General features: G+C 42.4%; 1 protein-coding gene across 1 annotated transcript in view; it reads right to left on the reverse strand.

The window, feature by feature from the left end:
• Positions 1-25,489, reverse strand: part of MTDH (metadherin) — a 58,636-nt gene that overhangs the window by 27,195 nt on the left and 5,952 nt on the right. The window contains exons 2-7 of the mRNA XM_054020695.1: positions 22,211-22,315; positions 9,224-9,308; positions 8,431-8,610; positions 6,844-6,912; positions 3,918-4,169; positions 429-515 (exon numbers count right to left, since the gene is read on the reverse strand). Coding sequence (XP_053876670.1) covers positions 429-515; positions 3,918-4,169; positions 6,844-6,912; positions 8,431-8,610; positions 9,224-9,308; positions 22,211-22,315 — 778 coding nt within the window. The remainder of the gene's footprint in view (positions 1-428; positions 516-3,917; positions 4,170-6,843; positions 6,913-8,430; positions 8,611-9,223; positions 9,309-22,210; positions 22,316-25,489) is intronic.

A 25,489-nucleotide genomic window follows, 5' to 3' on the forward strand; every position in this document is an offset into this window, starting at 1 on the left:
TGGCAAATTCTTTTTCTACAATTTAGGCTTAGACTATATTAGCAATTTATGTCAGTATAACTATGTTGCTCAGGGATGACGAAAATCCATACCCCCTGAGTAACACAGTAATACCGACCTAACTCCCAGTGTAGACAGTGCTATGTTGATGGGAGGGTTTCTCCTGTTGACATAGTTACTGCCTCTTGGGGAGGTGGATTACCTATGCTGATGAGAGAAGCCCTCCAATTGGCATACATAGTGTCTTCACTGAAGCACTATGCCAGCGCAACTGCATCTGTACTGCTGCAGCCTTTTAAGTGTAGACAATGCCTCTGTCTTGCGAACCACAAACTATAACCATGTCTGCAGAACGATTATTGAAGAAAAAAAACAGGGTGTCTAATTTAAGTACAGTTGTAGAAAAAGCTTTGCAAAGTTTAACATACCAGAAATTGCAGGATTTAGTCCTAAGGAAGTGAAAGAGGCAGAATTTGGTTCAGAGGCCTTGATCCTTCCATCTACATTCCAGGCAGCTGAAAAAAAAAAATAAAGAGCTTGATAACTTCACACTTTATTTTGCCATATTGAAGGCATCTAAAAATCAGTTGTCGAAAGCTGTAGGAATATGGTCAAAAAAAAATCAGAAGACATTCCAACCGCAAGACAAAGTCTCATTCTAGTAAAATATTACCTGTGGCTTTAAGTTGTCTTCTTATAGTACTCAGTAAGCAAGAGTAAAAGTGGGTGAGGCAATATTTTTTAATTGGACCAGCTTCTGTTGGTGAAACAGACAAGCTTTCAAGCTACACAGTGCTCTTCTTCAGGCCTGGGAAAGGTACTCAGGGTAGGTCTATGCTTAAAACGCTGCAGTGGCTCAGCTTCTCCCATCAGCGTAGTTAATCCACCTCCGTGAGACACCAGCAACATAGTTATACACCTCTACCCCGATAGAACGCTGTCCTCGGGAGCCAAAAACATCTTATCGCGTTATAGGGGAAACCACGTTATATCAAACTTGCTTTGATCTGCTGGAGTGCGCAGCGCCCCGCCTCCCCCAGAGCACTGCTTTACTGCGTTATATCCGAATTCATGTTATATCGGGATAGAGGTGTACTGATTTAAGTTTAGACATGGCTTCAGTGTCACAGGTAAATACAAGGTGGAAAAGATTGTTTAGCACGATAACATTCTAAGGCAGTGGTTCTTAACTAGGGGTCCGGGGCCCCTTAGGGAGTGGCAAACAGGTTTCAGAGGGGTCCGCCAACGATGGCGGGCATTAGAATTGCTAGAGCCCAGGACAGAAAGCCAAAGCCCTGCCACACAGGACTGCAGCCCAGGGTCCCAAGCATCGCCACCTGGGTCTGAAGCTGAAGCCTGAGCAACTTAGTTTCGCTGTGCTCCCTGTGGCATGGGGCCCCGGGTAATTGCCAGGCTGCTATCCCTTAATGCCGGCCCTGGCTTTTATATGCAGAAAAAGAGTTGTTGTGGCACAGCTGGGCTGTGGAGTTTTTATAGCATGTTGGGGGGAGCCTCAGAAAGAAAATGATTGAGACCCTCTGTTGTAAGGGAAAATTGAAGGTGAAATGGCCCGTTAACACCTCAGCAATCATAGAACAAAAGGGAGGCGGGTTAGGGGTTACAGATTGTTGTAGTTACACAGTGTCTTTATTGAGACCATGTTTTTAATGTCTAGCAAAGTTATGAACTTAAGCTCCCTGGTTCATCTTTTGAAGGGCAGATATACACTTAAAATGCTGCATTAGAAGCTCTCCCATCGACATAGTGCTCTCTACACAGGCGGTTGGGTCAGTATAACTCTGTCACCGATCCACCCCCAAGCGGCACAGTTATACCAATACACGTCTGTCGTATACACCTGGCTAAAGTTGTTGTGCAGGTTTCCTTTGAGGACAAGGACTGAGAGGTCAGATATGGAGCGATCATTTTGTGAAAAGTGTTAGTCTACAGCAGGGGCAGACAACCTATGGCACGCGTGCCAAAGACGGCACGCAAGCTGATTTTCAGTGGCATTCAGACTGCCCAGGTCCTGGCCACCGGTCCGGGGGGCTCTGCATTTTAATTTTAAATGAAGCTTCTTAAACATTTTAAAAACCTTATTTACCTTACATGCAACAATAATTTAGTTATATATTATAAAGACATTCTAAACGTTAAAATGTTTTACTAGCACGTGAAACCTTAAATTAGAGTGAATAAATGAAGACTCAGCACACGACTTCTGAAAGGTTGCCAACCCCTGGTCTACAGTAACAAGGTGTTTTTGTCTTATTTTTCTGTACAAATTCATTTGAGAGCTTAGTGATTGTCTGGTTTCACCCACATAGTTGTTACTGGAGCATTTAATGCACTGGATGAGGTACACAGCATGTGACAGGCATGTGTAGGACCTATAAATCTTGAAAGATGTTGTGTTGGGAGGTGTTAATCATCATGGCAGCTGAAGTATGTCTGCAGGTTTTGCATCTGTTATGGCAGAGTCTGGTGTTGCTTTGAGTTAGCAGGTTCTGGTCTGTGGGGATTCTGATTATGGTAAGGCTGCAGGGGTTGTTTGAACACCAGAAAGGGGGCCTTAGGAAAGATCTCTCTTTCACAGAGGTGGGCAAACTACAGCCTGGGGACCACATCCGGCCTGCGGGACCGTCCTGCCTCCTGGCTAGGGAGGCTAACCCCCAGCCCCGCCCCCGCTGTCCTCCCTCCCCCACAGCCTCAGCGTGATGTGACACAACACCAGCACCCTGGGCGGCGTGGCTGGCTCTGGCCGTGCTGTGTGGCTGCGAGCGCCTGCCGCTCTGAGCGGCATGCTAAGGGGGCAGGGAGCAGGGTTGGATAAGGGCAGGGGATTCCGGGGGGCAGTGGCGGTTCGATAGGCATGGGATTCCGGGGGGGGGAGGAGGCTGTCAGGAGGCGGGGGTGTGGATAGGGATCAGGACAGTCAGGGGACGGGAAGTGGGAGGGGCAGATAGGGGGCAGGGGCCAGGCTGTTTGGGAAGGCACAGCCTTCCCTACCTGGCCCGCCATACAGTTCCGCAACACCAATGTGGACCTCGGGCCAAAATGTTTGTCCACCCCTGCTCTTTCAGGATGTGGTCCTCATCGAGCATGGGTTGTAACTGTTTAACTGTACCCTATATAGGTTCCAGTGTAGGGTGGTAGGTGACAATTAGAGGCATGGGGTGTTTCTGTATTGAAGCATTATCTCAGTCAATGCTGAGGCCCTAAACTTGCACCTCACTCCGTCAGCTTGCAATTTTGAGAGGCTTGCTCCCCCATGCCTTCCAAATTCAGATTTTTCTAAAAAATAAAAAATGCTTTTGCCATAGAGTTGCTCATTGGTGCCAAATTGCCTACAGTTGTTCATTTTTTAGAAAAAAAAAAAAGTCTTCAATATTTACCTCAAATATAAGCCTCAAAAAATCCCAGTAAAGACAAATGTTTAATAAACATTAGTAAACAAATGTTTACATAAATAAAATTGGAATTTCTTTGATCAAGTTGTAAATGCCTTGGATTCGAAATTCATTAGCCACCACTTAAAAAAAATATGAATTACTAAAAACAAAAAATATATCCACAAGGTCCTCAACCAACCATTTCTACATTTTTACACTACTGATTTTTAGTAGTGCTTTGGGGGAGGGCAAGCAGTTTTCTACATGACTGTAGGGAAAAAACATTTCCCCATAATTAACCTGGCAAATTGAATGTGTTACAAATATAAAATATAGACGTTCAAAGCAGCCGAACTGGATTGTTTTCCTAAATACCAGGACTCAATCAATTTATCAATATTAACCAAGGAAATAACTTTACACTAAACAGCAACAAGATTACAAAAAGACTATGTTTTTAAGAATCCCAACATTGTTTTACCTTTACTAAAAGGTGCAAGAATGCTTGCATGAAGCAATACTTACCAATGCTAGGGAACAAAGTACGCTCTCCCCAGGACCTGCTCACAAGGGATACACTCCAATCTTTTCCATTTCCACTAGCATCTCCAGTGTCCTGACCCCAAGCAGATGTCTCAGTTTTCCTCTTCCCTGCTGCAGTTGATGGAACAGATGTCCATTTCTCCTCACCTGCACTGATCTCTGAGGAGATTTTTACAGACTTCTCATTCCAATTTCCTCCATTTACAGTAGGACTTTCATTCAACCCTGAAGAAACTTAAAAAATACATTAAAAAAAGTTACTGGATGAAGAGTTAAAATATTACTTGATTATAAAGAAATCAAGTTCATTATTGAATTTTGGTCAGCAGCAACTAAATATTAGATACCAGAATCATATGCAGTTGCAAGACAGTTTTAACACAAACTATGAATTGTTACAATAATTCTTAGCCTCTAAAATAGGTGAACTTGTTAAGGCTGAAATATCTAAAGTCAGATCTACAGCACCCCTCATGTTTCAAATGTTAACACTTCTATCATCTGTGTCCCTCACCTCTGCCTGTAGGCTCCATTCCTGTGAAGATACTGAAATGTTTTAACACTCCTCCTGCCTTCCTCCTGCAATGTTAGAGAACAGGATTCTATTTTTTTGCCCTTCTTTCCCTCCCCCTCTTCATGCCTAGAGGGCCTCCAGTATATCCTTTTTTGCTCCATATCCTTCTTTTGCTTCACTTTCTTCCTAGTGGGGGTGGCTAAAAACTGCTCTCTCCAAAGTCAGTCAATACCATTCTTTCAGTCAGCTTTTGGGGGACGAGAGAGCAGAGCATAGTGCTCCTTACAGGCCCAGGTGTAGAACTCTGATCCCAATATGGCAGCGTGTTGTGATATTTACATATTGCCATAAGCAAACATGGCACTTTACAACAAAGTATGCTAAACAAATGAGAATCCTGGGTATTCAGAGTTTAGATTCGAGCAAGGTTAGTTGCAAATCTATGAACTGGCCCAATTCTGGAGTACTTGAATACTCTTGCATGCTCATAAGAATAAAACCAGTAAAGCAGAAACATCCTAACCTGTATGTACACAACAGAAAAGGAACTATATTCTGGATGAACTGCTGACAGCAGAAAAAGGGACTTTTTAAACAATGCTGCAACACTGTTTGGGATCAAGAGAACACTGGAAAAGGAATGCGAGAGGAGGGAGTACTGATGTCATGTCCCTCCTGGCTCCTGCAGTGGTTCCTAATAGAAGAGAGCCAAAATGGGATATCAAGGTGGCTTCTCTATATGAGGCATGGAAGAGGGGCAGCTACTCTGTTTCTCTTGGTTCTCTGGTTCTGATGACTAGTGCCTGTTCACTCTCATAGCTGGGAGAAATAGGAAGCAACATCAGAAAGCTTGCCTCACTTCTGTGCTCTTCTCTCCCTTAAAGGGCTGCTACTTCCTGCCCACTGTTACTTCTCCCTCAGGCATTAAAAAGGGGACCTCTAGCTCTGTAAAGAGCTCTCTCTCTGTGACAAAAAACATGTCATCTCCTTTGCCCCTTCCACCAGAGAAGCAGCAATTGAGACAGCTGTGAGAAGCCCCTTCTGGCAATTCAGAGCTAGGATGGGATGGAGGAAGGTTTCCATTTTATTCAGGAAGTAACCCTAGTGAAAAAATCCCATATGAATAGTCAGGAGCTTTCCATATTGAAAAGGGCATATAAGTATTGGTCTTATCAAATCTGAAAACGTAGAGACAAATATTCCATGTTCTGCCCCTTAAACTTTGTTTTCTTCTCTGTCTAGTACAGCATAAAAATATCCACAGCTTTTTGGAATATCCTAGCCCTGAAGATGACCACAGTCACTACTGTAACAGGCTGTCCTTCTGGAAAGCTATGAGTGCCAAGAAGGTGGACAGTAATGCATATATTTTATTCAGGTTCTTGTACTAATCTCCTTATCACACATATCTTCTTCTCTAGCAGTGCTGCACAGCAACAGCAGTTTGCTTGTGAAGCAAAGCTCTGAAGGATTGACAGCAAGAGAACTGCTTTCTGCTGGATGTCATTTCTTATAATTCAACATAATGTTGATCTGCCAAATTACATGGACTATATTTGGTCACAGCTACATCCACCAGCTAGCTTCACATTCTCCTGTAAATGTAGTCAGTTAGTAGATAATGTTTTCACCCCTCATCAGACTTAAATAGTTACCATATGCATTTGACAAGGGCCAGAATTAAACAGTTTCCCAGATGTTCCTGGATCAGTTTCTCTTACGAGAAAGACTAACTAGAAGCTTCAACACTCAAAACATAAGTTTTTATAATTTGAGCCCAATTTTCAGAGAGAGTTGGGCTAAAATTATAGTAATTCCATGTACCAACAGGTATTGGCATGTGCAAAATCTACATATGCCCACTACTGTGCTATTTAGGTGCCAAATCACCTATTTGTGCCCAAACTGCATATCAGATTCCTTAGACTCAGGGCCTGTGTGTAACTCAAAGCAAATATGTTGAGGCTTATATTTTATTTGTTTATTTACTTTAGGCAACTTGTTAACTCATTAACTGGAGAAAGTGAACACTTAAGGCTAGTCTGGACAGTCCCCAAATGTTGTTCCAAGACACGAATGTTTGGGGTTTACTCAGTAGTAATTTTTATACCAGATATAAACAGCATAAAAACTCTAGGTACATTATGGCAGTATTATTAGAGTAATTAGGGCATAAAGAGTCCATGTACTGTTATTGAGAAATAACTGTACAATGACTGTGCAAGTCAGACACCCACAACTAAAGAGCAAGCAATTGCATAACTGAGAAAAAAGTTCTAAATCATGAACTGCACAGCATCCTGCACTCTGACCCAGGTGGAGTTCTAGTTCTGTATAGGAAACTATTACTCAGATTAACAAGTTAGCATGCACACTAGTCATAAATTCTTTTACCTTGCTGAATTGTTGAATCTCCCTTTGCAGATTTAGAGCTGCTAACTTGAACATTCAGAATTGTATCACCTGATTAAAGAGAAAGTCTTTATAAACCATTGTACATCTATAGTAAGTATTCATTACCAAAAGCCAAATTATACTTCAGAGGATCAGCTCTTTAACAATCATTAACAGGCAAAAAATATTTACATCCTAAACTAAAGGAAAAATTTTTAGAAGCTATATTAAATTGAAAAATATGGGCATTTAATCTCAAAGGCTATTTGATTTATATACAGTTTAGATATCTCAGAATTTAAATCAAGGAACCCTAATCAGCTTTTAATTCAGGTTAAGAGTTAATTTGAAAGGAGCCCAGCTATTTTTCCAGTGCTCATGAGCAGTATGCCCAGACCAGGTGGAAGAGGTCATTTCATGCAAACACCTCCGCTAGCCTCTTCCAGACATTATTACAAAAGGAAACCACTGTATCTACCTCTTACCGAACCCAGGCAGTGCTGCAGATGCAGCTGAACTCCTTTCAAATTAACCTGGTGCAAGGTGACATCTGAGAACTGATGGTGCACTACACACTGCCATGGTCCCTGCTCAGATAGATTACAGTAGTCATTAATGTCCATAAAGATCACAATACAGTTACAGTCAACACATTTCTTGAAGTTGCTGGGTTGCCTTACTTCCTACATGCCCCCAGTGACAAAGGGAAAACTGACATAGTACTCAAGGGCAAGGACAGTGCATTCAGTCAGGACAGAAACAAGCTCTGATCAAAGAAGAAAGCAGGATCTGAGGCATCAACGATGCAAGGAGTCGAAGTTAGAAGGTGAATGTAATATAGTAAAGCACCAGAAAGCTTGAGCCTAGCTCCTATGTCAGAACACTTGATGCATTGTTCTTTGTTTAATTAGGCACTCAGATGCCTCAACAGGTACCAGACTGTCTAGAGGAAATCTGGTATCTAGTAGGCCAACAAAATGGTGTCTTTCCAGTCTTCTTGTGGGGCTCGGGCAACTGATGAAGCTGTGGTATCATCAGTTATGCAAACAATGCCCAGACAAAGTAGAACTGGTATGGTGGTGGAAAGGGGAAAAAAAAAAGTAGTTTGTGTTTCGGTTTAATAGGAAACGAACTGACCACAAAGGGAAAGGAATGGTGAGAAGAGGCTTGCTAAAAAAAACAAAAACAAAAACAAAACCATTGGGATCTGCCAAAAAAATCAGGAATGATCTGTGAAACAAGGAAAATCTTCCCCAACACAGTCAGAAAAGAACACGGATGGTGCTGGGAAGGGGCTAGACTAGGTACCTGATTGAGGGATGCTTCTATAGGTTCCAAGAGACAAGGCTTTACAGTTCTCACCTGCTCCAGCTGAAAACATGGAGCCAATAATTGGGAGTCTTAGTGGGACAGGTATCTTTTGTTAAATGCTGTTTTTAGCTTTTCCTCCATCCTTAATTCCACACAAAGTATTACAACTTGCAATTCCAATATTCTTTACATGGATATATCCCCCTCCTATTATAATGCATTTTTAAGTGAACACTGCTTATTTTTCAAGTATTCTTTCTTTCTACAACATCATACCTTTATTTTTTCTGGGACCAACTGGAAAAGATGGTGTAGGTATTACTTGTTCAGTGGTTACTGTAACTGCATTTTCCATCCCAGGGAGATTTGGTTCTATTGGACCAGCATCAGTTAGTACCTTGTCACGCTTACGCTGCTGCCTTTTCTCACGGTTACTGATTTTAGTTTCCCAAGCTCCTAAAATATCCCCATAAATAAAAATGGCATTACATGAGTAATACAATGGTAAAAGAATAACCCAACTAAAATTTAACTAGGAACCAAAGTTTAATTTTGTAAGAGTTAGCAATAAGATAGACTGAAACCAATAGGTAAAGGTGAGAACAAGGGTAGGTAACTGAACTTAGAGTTTAAATGGCATGCTTGAAAAGTATGTCCTTTTTCTGGATGCGAGAATAATAGTGTTTTGTTTTTACAACCACTCAAACCATATGAGCCACAACACTTCAGGTAGAATAAGATGTAGGATGATTGCCTTTGATGAACAATTTTAGTATTTTTCAACCCTTCTAATCCAACATTCACAGATCAAATTGCCAACACCCCAGTTCTGAAGCTACCAGCTTAAACTTTTCTGTTCCAGAAATCCTGGATTTTCAGATATTCAGCATCCAAACAGTCTTAATCTAAGAACATTTCATCAGGTAGTAACCACTAAATGACCACATATCCGATTTAAGATTATGACATCAGCTAATTAATTTTGTTATATGTTTAAACAAGTAAATCTTAGATAGCATGTAGGCTAAAAAGTCTCACTGCATTGCCTTATCAATGCTGTTCTTAGTACCTTCATCTGCTTCTTTTCCATCGAGACGAGACAGGTCCTGAACTGTTTTAGCATCTCCCTTTGATTTCTTCTTATTCTTTTTGGACTAAAATTAAAAAAGTAATAATTCAGTCTTATGTTATTAAAGAGACTAAATGTTTCTATTACCGGTATTAAGAAAATATTGTTATAAAAAGTCGTAAGAATTAAAAGATATTTACAGATTAGAAATGGAAGACCTACTTTGCGAGATTAACCTATTGATTAGTGCCAAAGTAGTGGCATTTAGGAAACATTTCTTCAGTATGAAAAGTGTGTGTGTGGGGGGGGGGGAAAAGGAGGAAAGGGAATTTTTTTTGCTCTTTTTTTTATATTTAAATAGAGCAACTCCCCCCCCCCCAAAAAAAAAAAAAAAAAAAAACAACCCACATTGCTGACAAAATCTGCCGAAAACTGGAGGATCAGCAAGTGATGACAGGCCAGTCATACAGAGCAATCTGGATTGTTTGATAGGCTGGACACATTAAAATAAAATGCATTTTAATACAGTCAAATGCAAAGTTTTCCATCTAGGAACAAGAACTGCAGGCCATACCTACAAAATGGGGGACCGTATCCTGGAACACAATGATTTAGGGGTCATAGTGCATAAGCAACGCATAATGGGCTCCCAGTGCAACACTGACAAAAAGGTCTAACACATTCCTCAGATAAACACACGGGGGGAATAGTAAGTAGAAGTAGAAAAGTGATTTTACTTCTGTATATGGCATTAGTGAGACATACCGGAATACGGTGTGCAGGTCTGCTGTCCACGTTTTTAAAAAGACGTTGAAAAATTGGACAATGCAGAATGATTCAAGGGCTGGAGAAAATGCTTTACAGTTAGAGACTTAAAGAGCACAGTCTGTTTAGTTTGTTAAAAGAAGACGGAGGTCATTTGATTACATCTAAGTACCTTCACTGGGAGAAAATACCAAGTACTAAAGGGCTCTGTGATCACAGAGAAATGCATAACACGAACCAACTGCTGGAAGCTGAAGCCAGACAAATTCATATTATAAAGCAGGCACAAATTTTTAAACACTTACTCCTGGGGTCATTCTGCAGCAAAAAAATAAAAATTCTGCGCAAAATATTTTAAAATTCTGCAAATTTTATTTTTCAAAACAACACTATATAATCAGACCAGTTTCAATTATTTTGGTAATTTATTTCAAAATACCTGTCAGCAAGTATGTCTGTAACAATACAGATAAGCACAAAAATTCCCCAGGAGTAGAGTTAAAGAAACCTCTATGACAATCCAGTTCCTGTTTCTCTGCCTCCTCCCCTCCCAGAGCCCAGCCGGGGGGCCAGAGACGCACAACTCCTCCCCCCCAGAGCCCAGTCACGGTTTTCCCCCAGCCAATACACCCAACCCCCCCCAATAGAGTCCAGCCACAGGCCCCCCCTTTGCCCAGATACACACATCCCCTTCCCCCCAAACTCCAGGGATCCAGAGGGAGAAAGTCTGATGTTTGGTCTCAGGCTTACATGGAGTTTCTTATCAGAGGGATAGCCGTGTTAGTCTGAATCTGTAAAAAGCAACAGAGGGTCCTGTGGCACCTTTAAGACTAACAGAAGTATTGGGAGCATAAGCTTTCGTGGGTAAGAACCTCACTTCTTCAGATGCAAGACATCATTTTATGGAGTTTCTTGCATAGGGTTACCATACGTCCTCTTTTTCCCGGACATGTCCGGCTTTTCGGAAGTCAAACCCCCGTCCGGGGGGAATTGCCAAAAAGCCAAACATGTCCGGGAAAATGACGGCTCTGTTTAAGAGCCGGGCTGCCTGAACGCTACCGGCTTCGGGCAGCCCCGTGCCTGCAGACCCTGCGCCACCGGAGCCCGGGAGGGGAAGTGCCCGGCTGGGGGCGCAGGGTCTGGAGGCATGGGGCTGCCCGAAGCCGGTAGCTCTGGGGCAGCCCGGTTCTTAAACAGAGCCTCCAGCGGCTGGGGCTCTGTGTAACTGACACTGTGTCAGTTACACACAGCCCCGGCGGCTGGAGGCTCCAGCCGCCCCTGCTCTATTTAAGAGCCGGGCTGCCCAAGCGCTACCGGCTTCGGGCAGCCCCGTGCCTCCAGATCCTGCGCCCCCAGCCGGGCACTTCCCGTCCCGGGCTCCGGCGGCACAGGGTCTCCAGGCACGGGGCTGCCCGAAGCCGGTAGCTCTGGGGCAGCCCGGCTCTTAAACAGAGCCTCCAGCGGCTGGGGCTCTGTGTAACTGACACTGTGTCAGTTACACACAGCCCCGGCAGCTGGAGGCTCCAGCCGACCCCGCTCTATTTAAGAGCCGGGCTGCCCGAGCGCTACCGGCTTCGGGCAGCCCCGTGCCTCCAGACCCTGCGCCGCCGGAGCCCGGGACGGGAAGTGCCCGGCTGGGGGTGCAGGATCTGGAGGCACGGGGCTGCCCGAAGCCGGTAGCGCTCGGGCAGCCCGGCTCTTAAACAGAGCGGGGGCGGCTGGAGCCTCCAGCCCCCGGGGCTCTGTGTAACTGATCCAGTGTCAGTTACACAGAGCCAAAGAGGAGCAAAGCCTCCAGCCCCCTGGGCTGTGTGTAACTGACACAGAGGCTCTGTTTAAGAACCGGGCTGCCCGAGAGCTACCGGCTTCAGGCAGCCCCCTTGCCTCCGGACCCTGCGCCGCCAGCCAGGCACTTCCCCTCCCGGGCTCCGGCGGCGCAGGGTCCGGAGGCACGGGGGCTGCCCGAAGCCGGTAGCGCTGGGGCAGCCCGGCTCTTAGAGCCTAAGAGGAGCAGAGCCTCCAGCTGCGGGGGCTCTGCTCCTCTTCGGCTCTGTGTAACTTATACAGTGTAAGTTACGCAGAGCTGCCGGAGCCCCGGAGGGGAAGTGCCCGGCTGGGGGCGCAGGGTCCGGAGGCATAGGGGCTGCCCAAAGCCAGAGCGCTACCAGCTTCACGGTTTGCTGGGCAGCCTCCAGACCCTGCGCGCTGGGGCTCCAGCTGCGCTGGGGAAGCGCCGGCCGGGGGCGCAGGGTCTGGGGGCTGCCCGGCAAACCGTGAAGCTGGTAGCACTGGGGCAGCCCTTTCCCCCTGGCTGGGAGTGGGAGGGAGGAGGGGGCGGAGTTAGGGTGGGGGAAGGGGCGGAGTTGGGGTGGGGCTAGGGATGGGGAAATGGGCGGGGCCATGGCCCGTGGAGGGTCCTCTTTTTTTATTTATGAGATATGGTAACCCTATTCTTGCACACTGTCTCCTTCCCTCAGGGCATGCTGGCAACTGCAGCTGCCAGGAATGCTCTAGCTCCCTCCCCCTCCCCCCAGCAGTGTCTTCTATGTGCCAGCTGGGTTCTGCAGGGTCCAGCGGCCCCTACTGGTGACCAACAGCATTGCATCCCATTTCTGTGGGGGAAAGGAAATTCTGCGCACATATTAATTTCTGCAAAATTCTACATTGTGCATTGGCTCAGAATTCCCCCAGGAGTAAACCCTGTACAAACAACTTTCTTCATCTTTTGGGGTCTTCAAATTGAGACTTTCTGGAACATGCGTTAGCTAAATAAACTATTTGACTCAACACAGGTAAACTGGATGAAATTGTATGGCCTGTGATGTACAGAAGTCAAATTACATCACTGAATGGTCCCTTCTGGCCTCAAACTATATAAATCTCTGCAAAGAAGTACCTTGAGTTAACTGATGCATTCCACCAGGGAAGTCCTAAACTTTCACTGTTATCAGAGCAAAGACATAACAGGTCCAGAAAGTAAGTTGTATATAGACTTGGCAGAATTAGATGTTTATTTTTTGCAATTTCAACAATATAGATTTTTTTAAATTTTTAATAATTTTAATGTTTACAAGTTGTGGAAAATTAAGGAGAGTAGTATTGGGGTTAGGGCAGCACTGACAGTGGGGTACAGAGGGCTCTCAGCACGGCCGAGAGGCCCAAGACACCTGAGTGGGGTGCAGGGGAGGCTGCAGTCCTGGCTGGAAGAGCAGACCGTTAGTCAGGCCTGCAAGGAGCAATCACCTCACTGCTGTATAGTTCCTACCTGGGAATGGCTCTCTCACTTCTGGCTGAGAAGTGAGTGAGCAGGGCCATAACAGCAGAGCTGCAGAGGGCTCCCTCCATTGCCATAGGGCTGGTGACACTTGATCCCTGCAGGAACAAGGTGCAGGGGAGGCTGCTGATCCTGGTGGGCCAGAAGAGAGACTCCATGGTTGGGGACTCTTCTTCCTCTTTGCAGTTCTGGCCAGAGGTCTTTGCTCTGCCCTGCCAGGACTACAACTGCCCCCACACCCTGGACCTACAGGGACCAGATGTCACTGGCCCTGTGGACATGCAAGGAGCTCTCTGCAGCCCTTCTGTCATGGCCTCTCCCTCACTCCCATGACAGTGGGGCTGTAGAGGGCTCTCTGCACTGTCACAGGGCCAGTGACACCCAATCTCTGCAGAGGTCAGGCTCAAGAAAAGATACAGTTCTGGTGGAACAGAGAAGGGACACTTGGCAGTCCCAGCTGGTGAGAGCAGGGATGTGACAGTAGACATGCAGAAGGTTCTCTATGCTGCTGCAGTACCAGAGACACCCAATCCCTGCAGGCACAAGGTGTGGGGAAGGCTCTGGCACAGCAGAGTAGAGAACACTTGCCAGGACTGCAAGGAGGAAGAGCCCACTTTCCCGGGGAAGGCCATCCTGCTACAGAATGGCTCCGTCCCTGGGCAGGAGCCATTCAGCAGCAAGGTGGCCGCCACACAGCCAGAGGCTGCTCCTCCTCAAAAGGGCTAACTTTAATAAATTAAGGGGACTAGTTAGGGAAGTGGATTAGACTAACATATTTAGGGGTCTAAAGGCAGAAGGCGCCTAGGATTATTTCAAGTTGAAGTTGCAGGAGCTGTCGGATGCCTGTATCCCGAGAAAGGGAAAACGGTTCGTAGGCAGGAGATTTAGACCGAGCTGGATGAGCGAGCGTCTCAGAGGGGTGATTAAGAAAAAACAGAAAGCGTACAGGGAGTGGAAGATGGGAGGGATCAGCAAAGAAACCTACCTTATTGAGGTCAGAGCATGTAGAGATGGAGTGAGAAAAGCCAAAAGCCGTGTAGAGTTGGACCTTGCAAGGGGAATTAAAACCAATAGTTAGAGGTTTTATAGCCATATAAATAGGAAGAAAACAAAGAAAGAAGTGGGACCGCTTAAGACTGTAGATGGAGTGGAGATTAAGGATAATCTAGGCATGACACAATACCTAAATTAATATTTTGCATCGGTATTTAATGAGGCTAATGAAGGGCTGAGGAATAGCGGAAGCGAGACGGATGGGAATAAAGGAGGGGGGGTTGACATTACCGTATCCGAGGTCGAAGCCAAACTCGAACAGCTTAACGGGACTAAATCGGGCGGACCGGATGATCTTCATCCGAGAATATTAAAGGAACTGGCACGAGAAATTGCAAGCCCCTTAGCGATAATTTTTAATGAATCTGTAAACTCGGGGGTGGTACCGTTTGACTGGAGAATAGCTAATGTGGTTCCTATTTTCAAGAAAGGGAAAAAAAGTGACCCGGGTAACTACAGGCCTGTTAGTTTAACATCTGTGATATGCAAGGTCTTGGAAAAAGTTTTGAAGGAGAAAGTAGTTAAGTACCTTGAGGTCCAATGCCAATTGGGACAAATTACAACATGGTTTTACGAAAGGTAGATCGTGCCAAACCAGCCTGATCTCCTTCTTTGAGAAGGAAACAGATTTTTTAGATAAAGGAAATGCAATGCATCTAATATACCTCGATTTCAGTGAAGCGTTTGATACGGTACCGCATGAGGAATTATTGGTTAAATTGGAAAAGATGGGGATCGATATGAAAATCCAGAGGTGGATAAAGAACTGGTTAAAGGGGAGACTGCAGCGGGTCATACTGAAAGGTGAACTGTCAGGTTGGAGGGAGGTTACCAGTGGAGTTCCTCAAGGTTTGGTTTTGGGTCCGATTTTATTTAATCTATTTATTACTGACCTCGGAACCAAATGTAGGAGTGGGCTGATAAAGTTTGCGGATGACACAAAGTTGGGAGGTACTGCCAATTCGGAGAAGGATCGGGATATCCTGCAGGGAGATTTGGATGACCTTGTAAACTGGAGTAACAGTAATAGGATGAAATTTAATAGTGAGAAGTGTAAGGTTATGCATTTAGGGATGACTAACAAGAATTTTAGTTATAAGCTGGGGACGCATCAGTTGGAAGTAACAGACGAGGAGAAGGACCTCTGAGTCCTGGTTGATCACAGGATGACTATGAGTCGGCAATGTGACGTGGCCTTGAAAAAAGCTAATGCGGTCTTGGGATGCATTAGGCGAGGTATTCTTAATATGGATAAGGAGGTGCTGGTTCTGTTATACAAGGCACTGGTGAGACCTCATTTGCGTGCAGTTCTGGTCTCCCATGTTCCAAAAGGATGAAATCAAACTGGAACGGGTACAAAGAAGGGCCACTAGGATGATCCGAGGAATGGAAAATCTGTCGTATGAAAGGAGACTCAAGGAGCTTGGTTTGTTACCTTAACCAAAAGAAGGCTGAGGGGGGATATGATTGCTCTCTTTAAACATATCAGAGGGATAAATATCGGAGGGACAGGAATTATTTCAGCTCAGTACTAATGTGGACATGAGAACAAATGGATATAAACTGGCCATCGGGAAGTTTAGGCTTGAAATTAGACAAAGGTTTCTAACCATCAGAGGGGTGAAGTTTTGGAACAGCCTTCCGAGGGAAACAGTGGGGGCGAAAGACCTCTCTGGCTTTAAGATTAAGCTTGATAAGTTTATGGAGGGGATGGTTTGATGGGATAAAGTGATTTTAGTCAATAGGTCAATAACGTGCCATCGCTGGTAATTAGTAACAAAATGGTCAATGATGGGATATTAAAAGTTACTACAGAGAACTTTTTCCAGAGGGTCTGGCTAGAGAATCTTGCCCGCATGCTTAAGGTTCAGCTGATCGCCATATTTGGAGTCAGGAAGGAATTTTCCTCCAGGGTAGATTGGAAGAGGCCCTGGAGGTTTTTCGCCTTCCTCCGCAGCATGGGGCAGGGGTCGCTTGCTGGAGGATTCTCTGCGATTTGAAGTCTTTAAATCATGATTTGGGGACTTCAACAGCTGAATCAAGGGAGAGAATTATTCCAGGAGTGGGTGGGTCAGCTTTTGTGGCCCGCATCATGCAGGAGGTCAGATTAGATGATCATAATGGTCTCTTCTGACCTTAGAGTCTATGAGTCCTCTTGGCAGCCATGGCTGGGGTCTCTGCTTTGCTAGCGCCAGAGCCTTCCCCCTCACCTTGCGGTGGCAGGGATCCAGTGTCCCTAGCCATACCAGGAACCCTCCGTAGCTCCACTGTCATGGCCCTGGCTCCCTCGCTCCTGTGACTGCAGGGCTCCCTGCATGGCTGCTGACACCTGATCCCTGCTGGGACTAGGCGAGGGGGCAGGGAGAACTGCACTCACACCAACTGTTACTGATGGATTTTTTCTTCATCCATTTCAGTGTAAGCTACTATTGACATTAACTGACATCTGTGAATTTAAATAGAGTCCTGCCAAGTCTAACTATAAGAAAGGCTGCAAGTTTGTCATGGAGATCACGGAAGTCACAGATTCAGTGACTTTCCGTGACCTCTGATTTCTGCAGCAGTTGGTGCGCCTGGCCCAGGGGCAGCCAAAGCAGTCCCGGTGCCAGGCCCAGTGGCCACTCCTTGGGCAATATCGGGCCACCGCACCCCCAAGCAGCAGCAGGAGTTTGGGTGTGGGAGGGGGTTGCAGCATGCTACGGGGTGAGGCAGGCTCTGGGTGGCACTTACCTAGGGAGCTCTTTGGAAGCTGCAACATCCTCCTTGCTCAGCTCCTAGATGGAGGCGTGGAGCCAGGTATGTAGCCTGTCGACCCCAGCACCAGCGGGGGTCCCGGGCTGCGCACCACCCCCCTGCACCTCCCCAGCACCAGTGGGGGTCCCGGGCCGCACGCCGCCAGGTTGTTCCCTCCCCAAGATTTAGTCGGGGTATATAGCAGAAGTCATGGACAAGTCACGGGCCATGAATTTTTGTTTACTGACCGTGACCTGTCCATGACGTTTACTAGAAACACCTGTGAGTAAAACGAAGCCTTAACTATAAGGCAGAAGGATCACTTATTCAGTAACCGGCCACCAAGCACGGAGTATGGGAGGGCTACTGACTCCTCTCCATAACTTCTCTCCCCCCCGCAAAAGAATAAGGGTAAGTTTCAAACATTTCTTTTTCCCTGCATTTGCTATCGTAGTAAACTAAATTAGGTATAGAGAAAAATAACCCAGCTGTGTTAGGGGAACAGTTCCTATACAACTGAAAATACAGTACATATTCTTAAACTAAACTACTATTTTATAAGAAAGCATATAACTAATGATAAAAAAGGGCAGTTGAAAAACTCTGACTGGCCAGTTCTAGTGAGCACCAAGTAATAGATGTTCCAAAAAAAGAGTAAACAGACTATAAACCAATTCCCCATAACTGCTCAACTTCCACTGTTGGCTCTTGTGAGGTTATTATTTCAGAAGTTCTCCAGACATCAAAATCTTCCAGGCAAAAAAGGACCTAAACACTTTTTTTAAAAAAGGCTTTTGTCCGCTTTGCTTTAACAGCCCCCTCATTCCATCTCTTTATCATCATCCCCCACACCTCCAAAAAAGAGGGCACAAACCCAACTGCCCCTCTGCTTGACCCATCACCTTCAAAATACAGCATGAAGAGTCAAATGACAAACATTAACAACTAAATAAAAAGGCCTACATAGTCACAAGAATAACTTGCATACAAATTCTGACAATTAAATTTTAAAAAATTGATTAGAGTATTAGACATCCAAATTTAACATCCAGCTTTTCTATGAAAAGCTCACATTAAATGTTTTTATAGAGTCTTACAAATAGGGAATTTATGTTGCTGTAAACAAGGATTTAATAAATAAATCAGAACTTAAAGTTTATCATCTTTGCTTTCCTAATATCAATTACTGGAACATGGTACATATCTACTTTTTCCACGACCTGCCAAACTCAGTCAAGGTTTCTAACATCAGTCACCATCTCAATTATATCACTGACTAAAACAGTCAGGAGGTGCAAGATGACTGTATAAAATAGGAGTTCTATTCATTCTAAATGATCAACTTCTGCTGCACAGAAGGCTGCCAATCTTCGCTCTGCCATCAGCTGAACAATACATTAAGAACTTGGCAGACTAGCAAAAAAACTTTAGATCAGACAGATGCGGGCCTCTATACAGAGGTAAATAAAGAATGTAAACATAAGTTTTCCTTCCCCACCATAAGAAAGTACTAATTCAAGATGATGCATGCTTTTTTGCAAATAAAACTAGCTATGAAGGAGCTTTAAGGAACTTTCCATTTGCTCTAGTTTGCCACTTTCCAGTGGATGGCAGACATGTATAGCAAATTAAGTTGAATCACTTATTTTTTGCTCTTGTGTAACTGAACAAGGCAGAGATGAAGAGGGAAGTGGCCAAATTGCAGACAGTACACATGCATCTTCAGTACAAGACCATACTGGAGATGACAAGCAGAAAACTGTCACCATCTTCAAGGAATAAGTGAGGTTCATGGCCCCTGAAGAGAAAGAGAGCAAAGAATCGCAGAAACACAAGAGGAGCACCAATACAAAAAAACTCAATGTATGCCAAGTAGTTTTTAGATATGGAAAAAAACACTTAACTTGTAGTCATCAGTTTACTCCTCTAAGCCGAACAAAGAAAGAGCACTCTCACAGGGCCTTGGGAGATTCTACTCAATGCACTCAAGCTATTAACAATGCAATGCATGTATGGAAAGAAGGTGATTTCCCAGAGTGACTAACATAGCTTTCTAACTATCCTAAGTTGAAAAAGAGGCTTGGAGCTATTTTTAGTTGACACTGAAGGGCACCAATTTACACTCAGACTTCATATTTTTATTCACTCCAAAATCTATTTTCTTTTAATTTAAATAAGATGTTTTAGATTTTATTTAAATTATAAGTGTTTCTTTTTTTAAAATAAACCTATTTAAAATGAAATATGAATTTACTACAAAATACATTACAAGCTGCAAATGTAGCAAAGATGAGAAGAAATCCAGAAGAAAATGAAGGTAACCTGAAAACTTATAACATATGGATTCAATGCTCATTTGACTAAAATACAACTCCAGGAATAAAGGAAAACATTGAAATTGCAAAATACTTCTGTAACAACCACTTTGCTTCAGTTTCACTGAAGAGAGAAGAAGGATCCAAACTAATTCTACCCAAGATATGCACTTGAATTCAGTGGTTGACTGTTCTGAGCCATTTATTAAGAACTGGTCTATTCTGATGATAATTTGCAAAGAGAATCATGACAAAACAGATGGAACTATAACATCCAAAGTGGTCCTAATCAGCCTGAAGGGAAATGTATAAGATATGCTGAATATACAGAAACTTATTTCCATATTATTTGGCAAACTGTAGAAAGATTGCTGCTGTATTGCTGAGGCTGTTGAAATTGGAAATAACTGAGGCATTGAAGCAAGAAATACCCAACAACAAAATTAAATTGCAAGACAAAGAAATAGATGGATCAAGCACTTACTACACCTCATTTTTTTGCTAATATTCTCAACCCAAAGTACCAAGTAGATGCCTAACTGCTGAAGATGCTGGTATGACATGGACATCTAAATTACCTATCGGTCATGCCAACCAGAATACATTTCAGGGCTGGAAGGTGTCCCATTCAAGCAGTACACGTTTGCTGATGTTTTAAAGAAAGTCACACCACTGAATTGGTGGAAGTCACTAGCTAAGCACCTGGAACAAGAGTTTGACGACATGCGAAACCAGTTTTTGACAGCATGGTCCCCTCTTCTGCAGGCAAAAAAATAGTATTTTCTTCATTTGGACTAATCCATTCAAAGTTGATAAATCAATTGAGAGTTGAAAAAGCAGGAAAACTTGCCTCGCTTCCAGTCTATGAATAAAAATGAGGAGGGAGAGATGAGATCTACTAGTCTGAAAAATATGAAGAACAGTAATTTAGGAGGCTGTCTTCTCATTTTCAGTAGACTTAGGTGAGTAGGAACCTAAGCTCCAGTCCCTTTCACCAAGGCATATTTGCTTAAATTAAATGTATATACTTATACATACCCCTAGGTAGCAAAAAGATGTACCAAATCTTGTGTAAAGGCTCTAGTTAGTTGTAAACCAACATGTTTTAATGGTTATATTAACCAGTAATAATACACCTCTCTTGGAAAGTCACAGAAGTACAAATGGGAAAATTGATTAAAATGTATTTAAATAATCAAGGCTTTTCACTTTGTGATTTAAATCATGATATAAAATCGCCCTGATTTACTTCAAGACATCCTACTAGATTCGCGCCTTATATTTCCCCAAAATGATCTGACTACATTACTCTACTAAAAACAGCCATTTAGTGGCATAGAATTACTTGGAACTGCAGTTTAGGCTTGGTACTGTTTCGTCAGGTAGGGAAGGAGAAAAATTAGCAGCAAGAGAGAAATATGTTTGTTTCTTCGCTTAAAAAAATGTTATCTTTACTTCCAAATACAAACATCTAGGATATACGTTAGAATTCAGGCTTCCATCTAACACTGGAACATATCTTGTTATTCAAATGCAGAACTAACTAATACTACAAGAATTTCCAATAACTTATTTACTCACTCAAAAGCTATAAAACCATTAACAGTTGGGAAATAAATCAGGACCAAATATTTGGGTTTTTTTTAATCAAATTGTTTCCTACATTCAAAAACTTTTCAGCAATAGTTACAGTTAACCGTTTATGCTATTTACAGAATATATCTTCTACTAGTACACAATGAATCCCCAACAGTATCATGAGAACAGTTTTTAGCCTAATCACTTTGTTGTCTATCACAGAAAGATTTTAAAAATTCCCTGTATGAGTGAGTACATTTTTATTAGAGCTAGAACCAAAACCAATGTGACAATCGTTTTCAAATCAGGAAATCGCTGCACGGCAATTTACTTGACATCATATAATTTAAACCAGCAGATGTAACCTGTATTTTTTTTCAATTATATAAAGTTGTGAGCAAAAGAGCCAAGATAAAGTCAGTTCTGGTCATATGCCTATTTTAATCAGATAAATAAAAGTTGTCTGGTGAACTGAGGGTATATTTGCTCAGTGGTTTATGGTACATGTTAAATCTGGAAGAAATGAGAAGGCAGTCCTCAATGTGTAGGAAATGACAAATTTAAATGCAATCTGATGTTCTATTTAAACGTGTATAGCAAAGCTTTAACAGAAGATGTAAGTTTAGCTAACTAAGTCAGTAACAGGATATGCATGTAATTAATTTCATAACAAAAGCTATAAAATTTTTTCCTTTATTTATTGCCAAAAAATCAGACTTCAAGGTTCCATAATTGTCTTCAAAAATTAAGGACATCACCACCACCTAAAGGCCAGATCCCGAAGCCCTTAAGTCAACAACTCCCAATCAAGTAAAAGAGTTTAAAAGTGTAGGATTTGGCCTTAAAACAGCATGCCCTCAGCTTTTAGATGATACAATAATTGTACGTTATTTGAAAGCTTACACTGATCACCTTTTGAGCACCTACAAAGAGTACACACAATTGAATATTGATTTGGCCTTATGTACAGTAGCTGCTATTCAGTATTTTAAATTCCTTTGTTTTAAAAGGAAGTGCAAACATTTAATTCCTGATGTAGGATGTTAATATCTTTAAAGCTATCTTTCAAATAAATAAATAAATAAAATTAGCAGTTGGAAAATTTACTATTTTTATAAAATAATTTAAATTGGATAAGAGCTCTTCAGGGCAGGGATTGTCTTTTATTCTCTTATATATAATGGAACTGGTTAAGGTCTTCACATAATACAAATACATAAAAATTGATCTCATCAGGAAGTTTACTATAGTTTCAAAGCCATAAATAACCTTCTCATTTTTCTTTTCTGCATCCAGTGGCTGCTTCAGATTTTCTCTTCGAACCGTCTGAATTATTTCATCCTCAAATACTTCAAGAACAGGCCGTCCATTAGGCTGCATATGTAATCAAAAATTTAAAATCAGATTAAATCTGAGAGGGCAGGTGAAGCAAATCACAGAATGTAAGTTACATGATTACAAAGAGAAGTATGAGAGGTTTTCTTTGAAGCCAACTATAGTTCTATGCACTATGGGGAAAGAACCTAAATGCTAGCTTAATTACCTTTTAATGTAAAGCAATTTAGTTTTATATGAAACATTTTCAAAGCTTATTTTCAAAATTTCCGAAGACTGCTACTGTGGTTGTATATACTGTATGAAGTTCAGAAACAAGTACATGAACTAGTAAATATACTAAATGCAGCTGGATAAAAATCAGACTAGTAGTTTCTACAGCTAGTCTGTTGAATAGCAACTGTCTTGCATATCGTAAACAAGCAGATTAAGAATCATCACCAGTGAAGGAAAGCCATGACTTATTTATAGTAATATCTATACCAAACTGTAACCAATTATGTAGTGGAATGTTATACAGCTTTACTATTTTTAATGTAAACAAACATGAAATAAAATAGAGGACACTGGAAGTATTTTATCAATCTTGATATTGAGGGGTATTAAATATATAATTGCTCCTAGATAAAAAAAAATATGTATCAATAAAATTTTCAGGAACTTTAGGTCTGATCTAAACAACCGTAGCTTGGATTCCAAATAAGTTTTGCTAAACATTACAATTTTTTAAAAAATTCTTCCTGATGAGGTTTAGGATTGTGTATATTGATAGCAATTACTTTAATACACATAAGTAAATGGGCATGTGCATTTGCTTTCTCACATGTATAGACACAGAAGTACACCTCTACCTCGATATAACGCTGTTCTCGGGAGCCAAAAAAGAATCTTACTGCATTGGATTGAACTTGCTTTGATCCACCGGAGTGCACAGCCCCGCCCCTTCGGAGCACTGCTTTACCGCGTTATATCTGAATTCATGTTATACCGGGTGGCGTTATATCGAGGTAGTGGTGTATATGCAGTATCCATGTGAGCAACTGCACAAGTACTCACAATTGGAGTAAGGTGTCCTCTGCAGTATCTCACTGTAATGCAATAATTGCATAAGTAACTGCATAAGTACAGCAAACTACCTTCTAGTTAAACCTCTGTAGTGCCAGCCACAATTCTGTTTTGCCAAATGTATTGGGGGAGGGAGGAAGGAGAGAGCGCACGCGAAAATGGAGAAGTGTTTTCCCCTCAAACCAGGGATTACTTTTCAAAGCATCAACTTTGTCAGATACCAAGTTCTTAAAACTACAAGTTGCAAATGTAGTGGGTTACCTATTTAAATTAAAAACAAACTAACCACACATGGATATGCACGCTATTAAAAAAATCTTAAACTGGGTGAAATTTTAGACAGTCACTAAAAAAAAGCAGTTTTGGTCAACCCCAAACCATTCTCAAAATGTGACTCAAATTCACCAAATAAATCATTTCAGCCAGTTTCTAAAGAAGGGCCCCTCATGAACCCTTCACAAGATGGTAAGAGGAGAAGAAGGTGCAGATATAACTTTAGGCCTACTGGTTATGGCCTAGGATGTGAGAGACCTGGGTTTTAATTATCCTTTTTGTCACATTTATATGGAGAAGGGATTTAAATTTGGATCTCCCACCTTACAGGAGAGCGCCCCAGTGACCAGGCTATGGGATATTCTGGAGTGGGTCTCTCTCAAGCTTTCCTGTTGAAGTTGTTCCACTGTGTATACATAATTAAATAGTCATTGGAACAGGCTCATGAACTTGGGTCTCCCACCTCCTAGGCAAGTACCGTAATCACTAGGCTATAGGAATCTCACTCTCTGCATAAAATACTTGAATAGTCACCAGGCCAAAGTGGAACAACTCAACTTGAGAATCAGAGACCTATACCAGAATAATCCATGGCCGAACGGCTAGCCCTTGCCTGCAAATTCAAATCTCTTGTCCACATCAGACAGAGGGAAGAACTGAACCACAGCTCACAAGTGATTTCCCTAACCACTGTGCTAAAGGTTATAAGGTGACACCACTTCCTGCTTCCAGCCAGTTTAGGAATCTAGTCTTTTATTAATTTGCTTTTAGGTGGAAATTTTTTTGTTTTTGTTGACCGAAATGTTTTCTTTGACTTGAAACTAATTTTGTGTCTACTTTTTTGACGTGATCAAATTTTTTGGATTTGGTTCAACCTGTTTTTTTTTTTTTTTTTATTTATTTTATTTTGGTGCTGCCAGTGAACTGAAAAAAAAAAAATCTGTAATTTGCCATGCTCCACTTAAATCTGGATTTTATTTTAAAAAACACTCCAAAATAAAGACCTCTGCACTTTTATTTAAAATATTTCTGCAATACCCCTCACCTCTTCCCCACTCTTCTGACAGTCTTCAATCAGACTGTTAGTTCCTAAGTGCTGTATTAGTACAAAGTAGTAATAAAGGACATTCTTGCTGCCATTTAGACCCAGAGACTTATTACAATTATTAGCCTACATCAAACTCCTTCTCCCACCTCTGGAGGACAGAGAGAGAAAAAAGGGGCATGAAGGTTTAAAACAAACAAAAGGAAGTACTTCACACAACAGTCAACCTGTGGAACTGCTTGCCAGGGGATGTTGTGAAGGCCAAAACTATAACTGAATTAAAAAAATAATGAGATAAGTTCATGGAGGACAGATCCATCAATGGCTATTAGCCAAGATGGTCAGGAATGCAACCCCATGCTCTGAGTGTCCCATAGCCTTTGACTGCCTGATGCTGTGACTGGACAATAGGAGATGAATCACTGATTGCCTTGGTCTTTTCATTCTCTTTGAGGAATCTGGCATTGGCCACTGTCAGAAGACAAGATACTGGGCTAGATGAACCATTGGTCTAACCCAATATGGCCATTCTTATGAAGATTTCATCTCCTGCCGATGTATCATTTAAGTTATGTTTCCATGATATGTTTAGTCTGCATGGCATCATATTTAAATTCATCTCCATGGGATAGGAGCTGCATCTTCATTTTTATTTGATAGTACCAAACATACTCTTGACTGAGTTTGTATTTTCTTTTACAGGACACAATTTTAACTAAGAATTAAAAATCATGTTTAATATTAATCTCAAGCACTAGAACTAAAGTTGTTGCCTTTAATTTCAGAACAGGTCAAACTGTATGTTAAATGGTATACTACTTTAATACTTG

This window comes from Malaclemys terrapin, chromosome 2 (assembly GCF_027887155.1).
Source record: "Malaclemys terrapin pileata isolate rMalTer1 chromosome 2, rMalTer1.hap1, whole genome shotgun sequence".
NCBI classification, from domain to species: domain Eukaryota; kingdom Metazoa; phylum Chordata; order Testudines; family Emydidae; genus Malaclemys; species Malaclemys terrapin.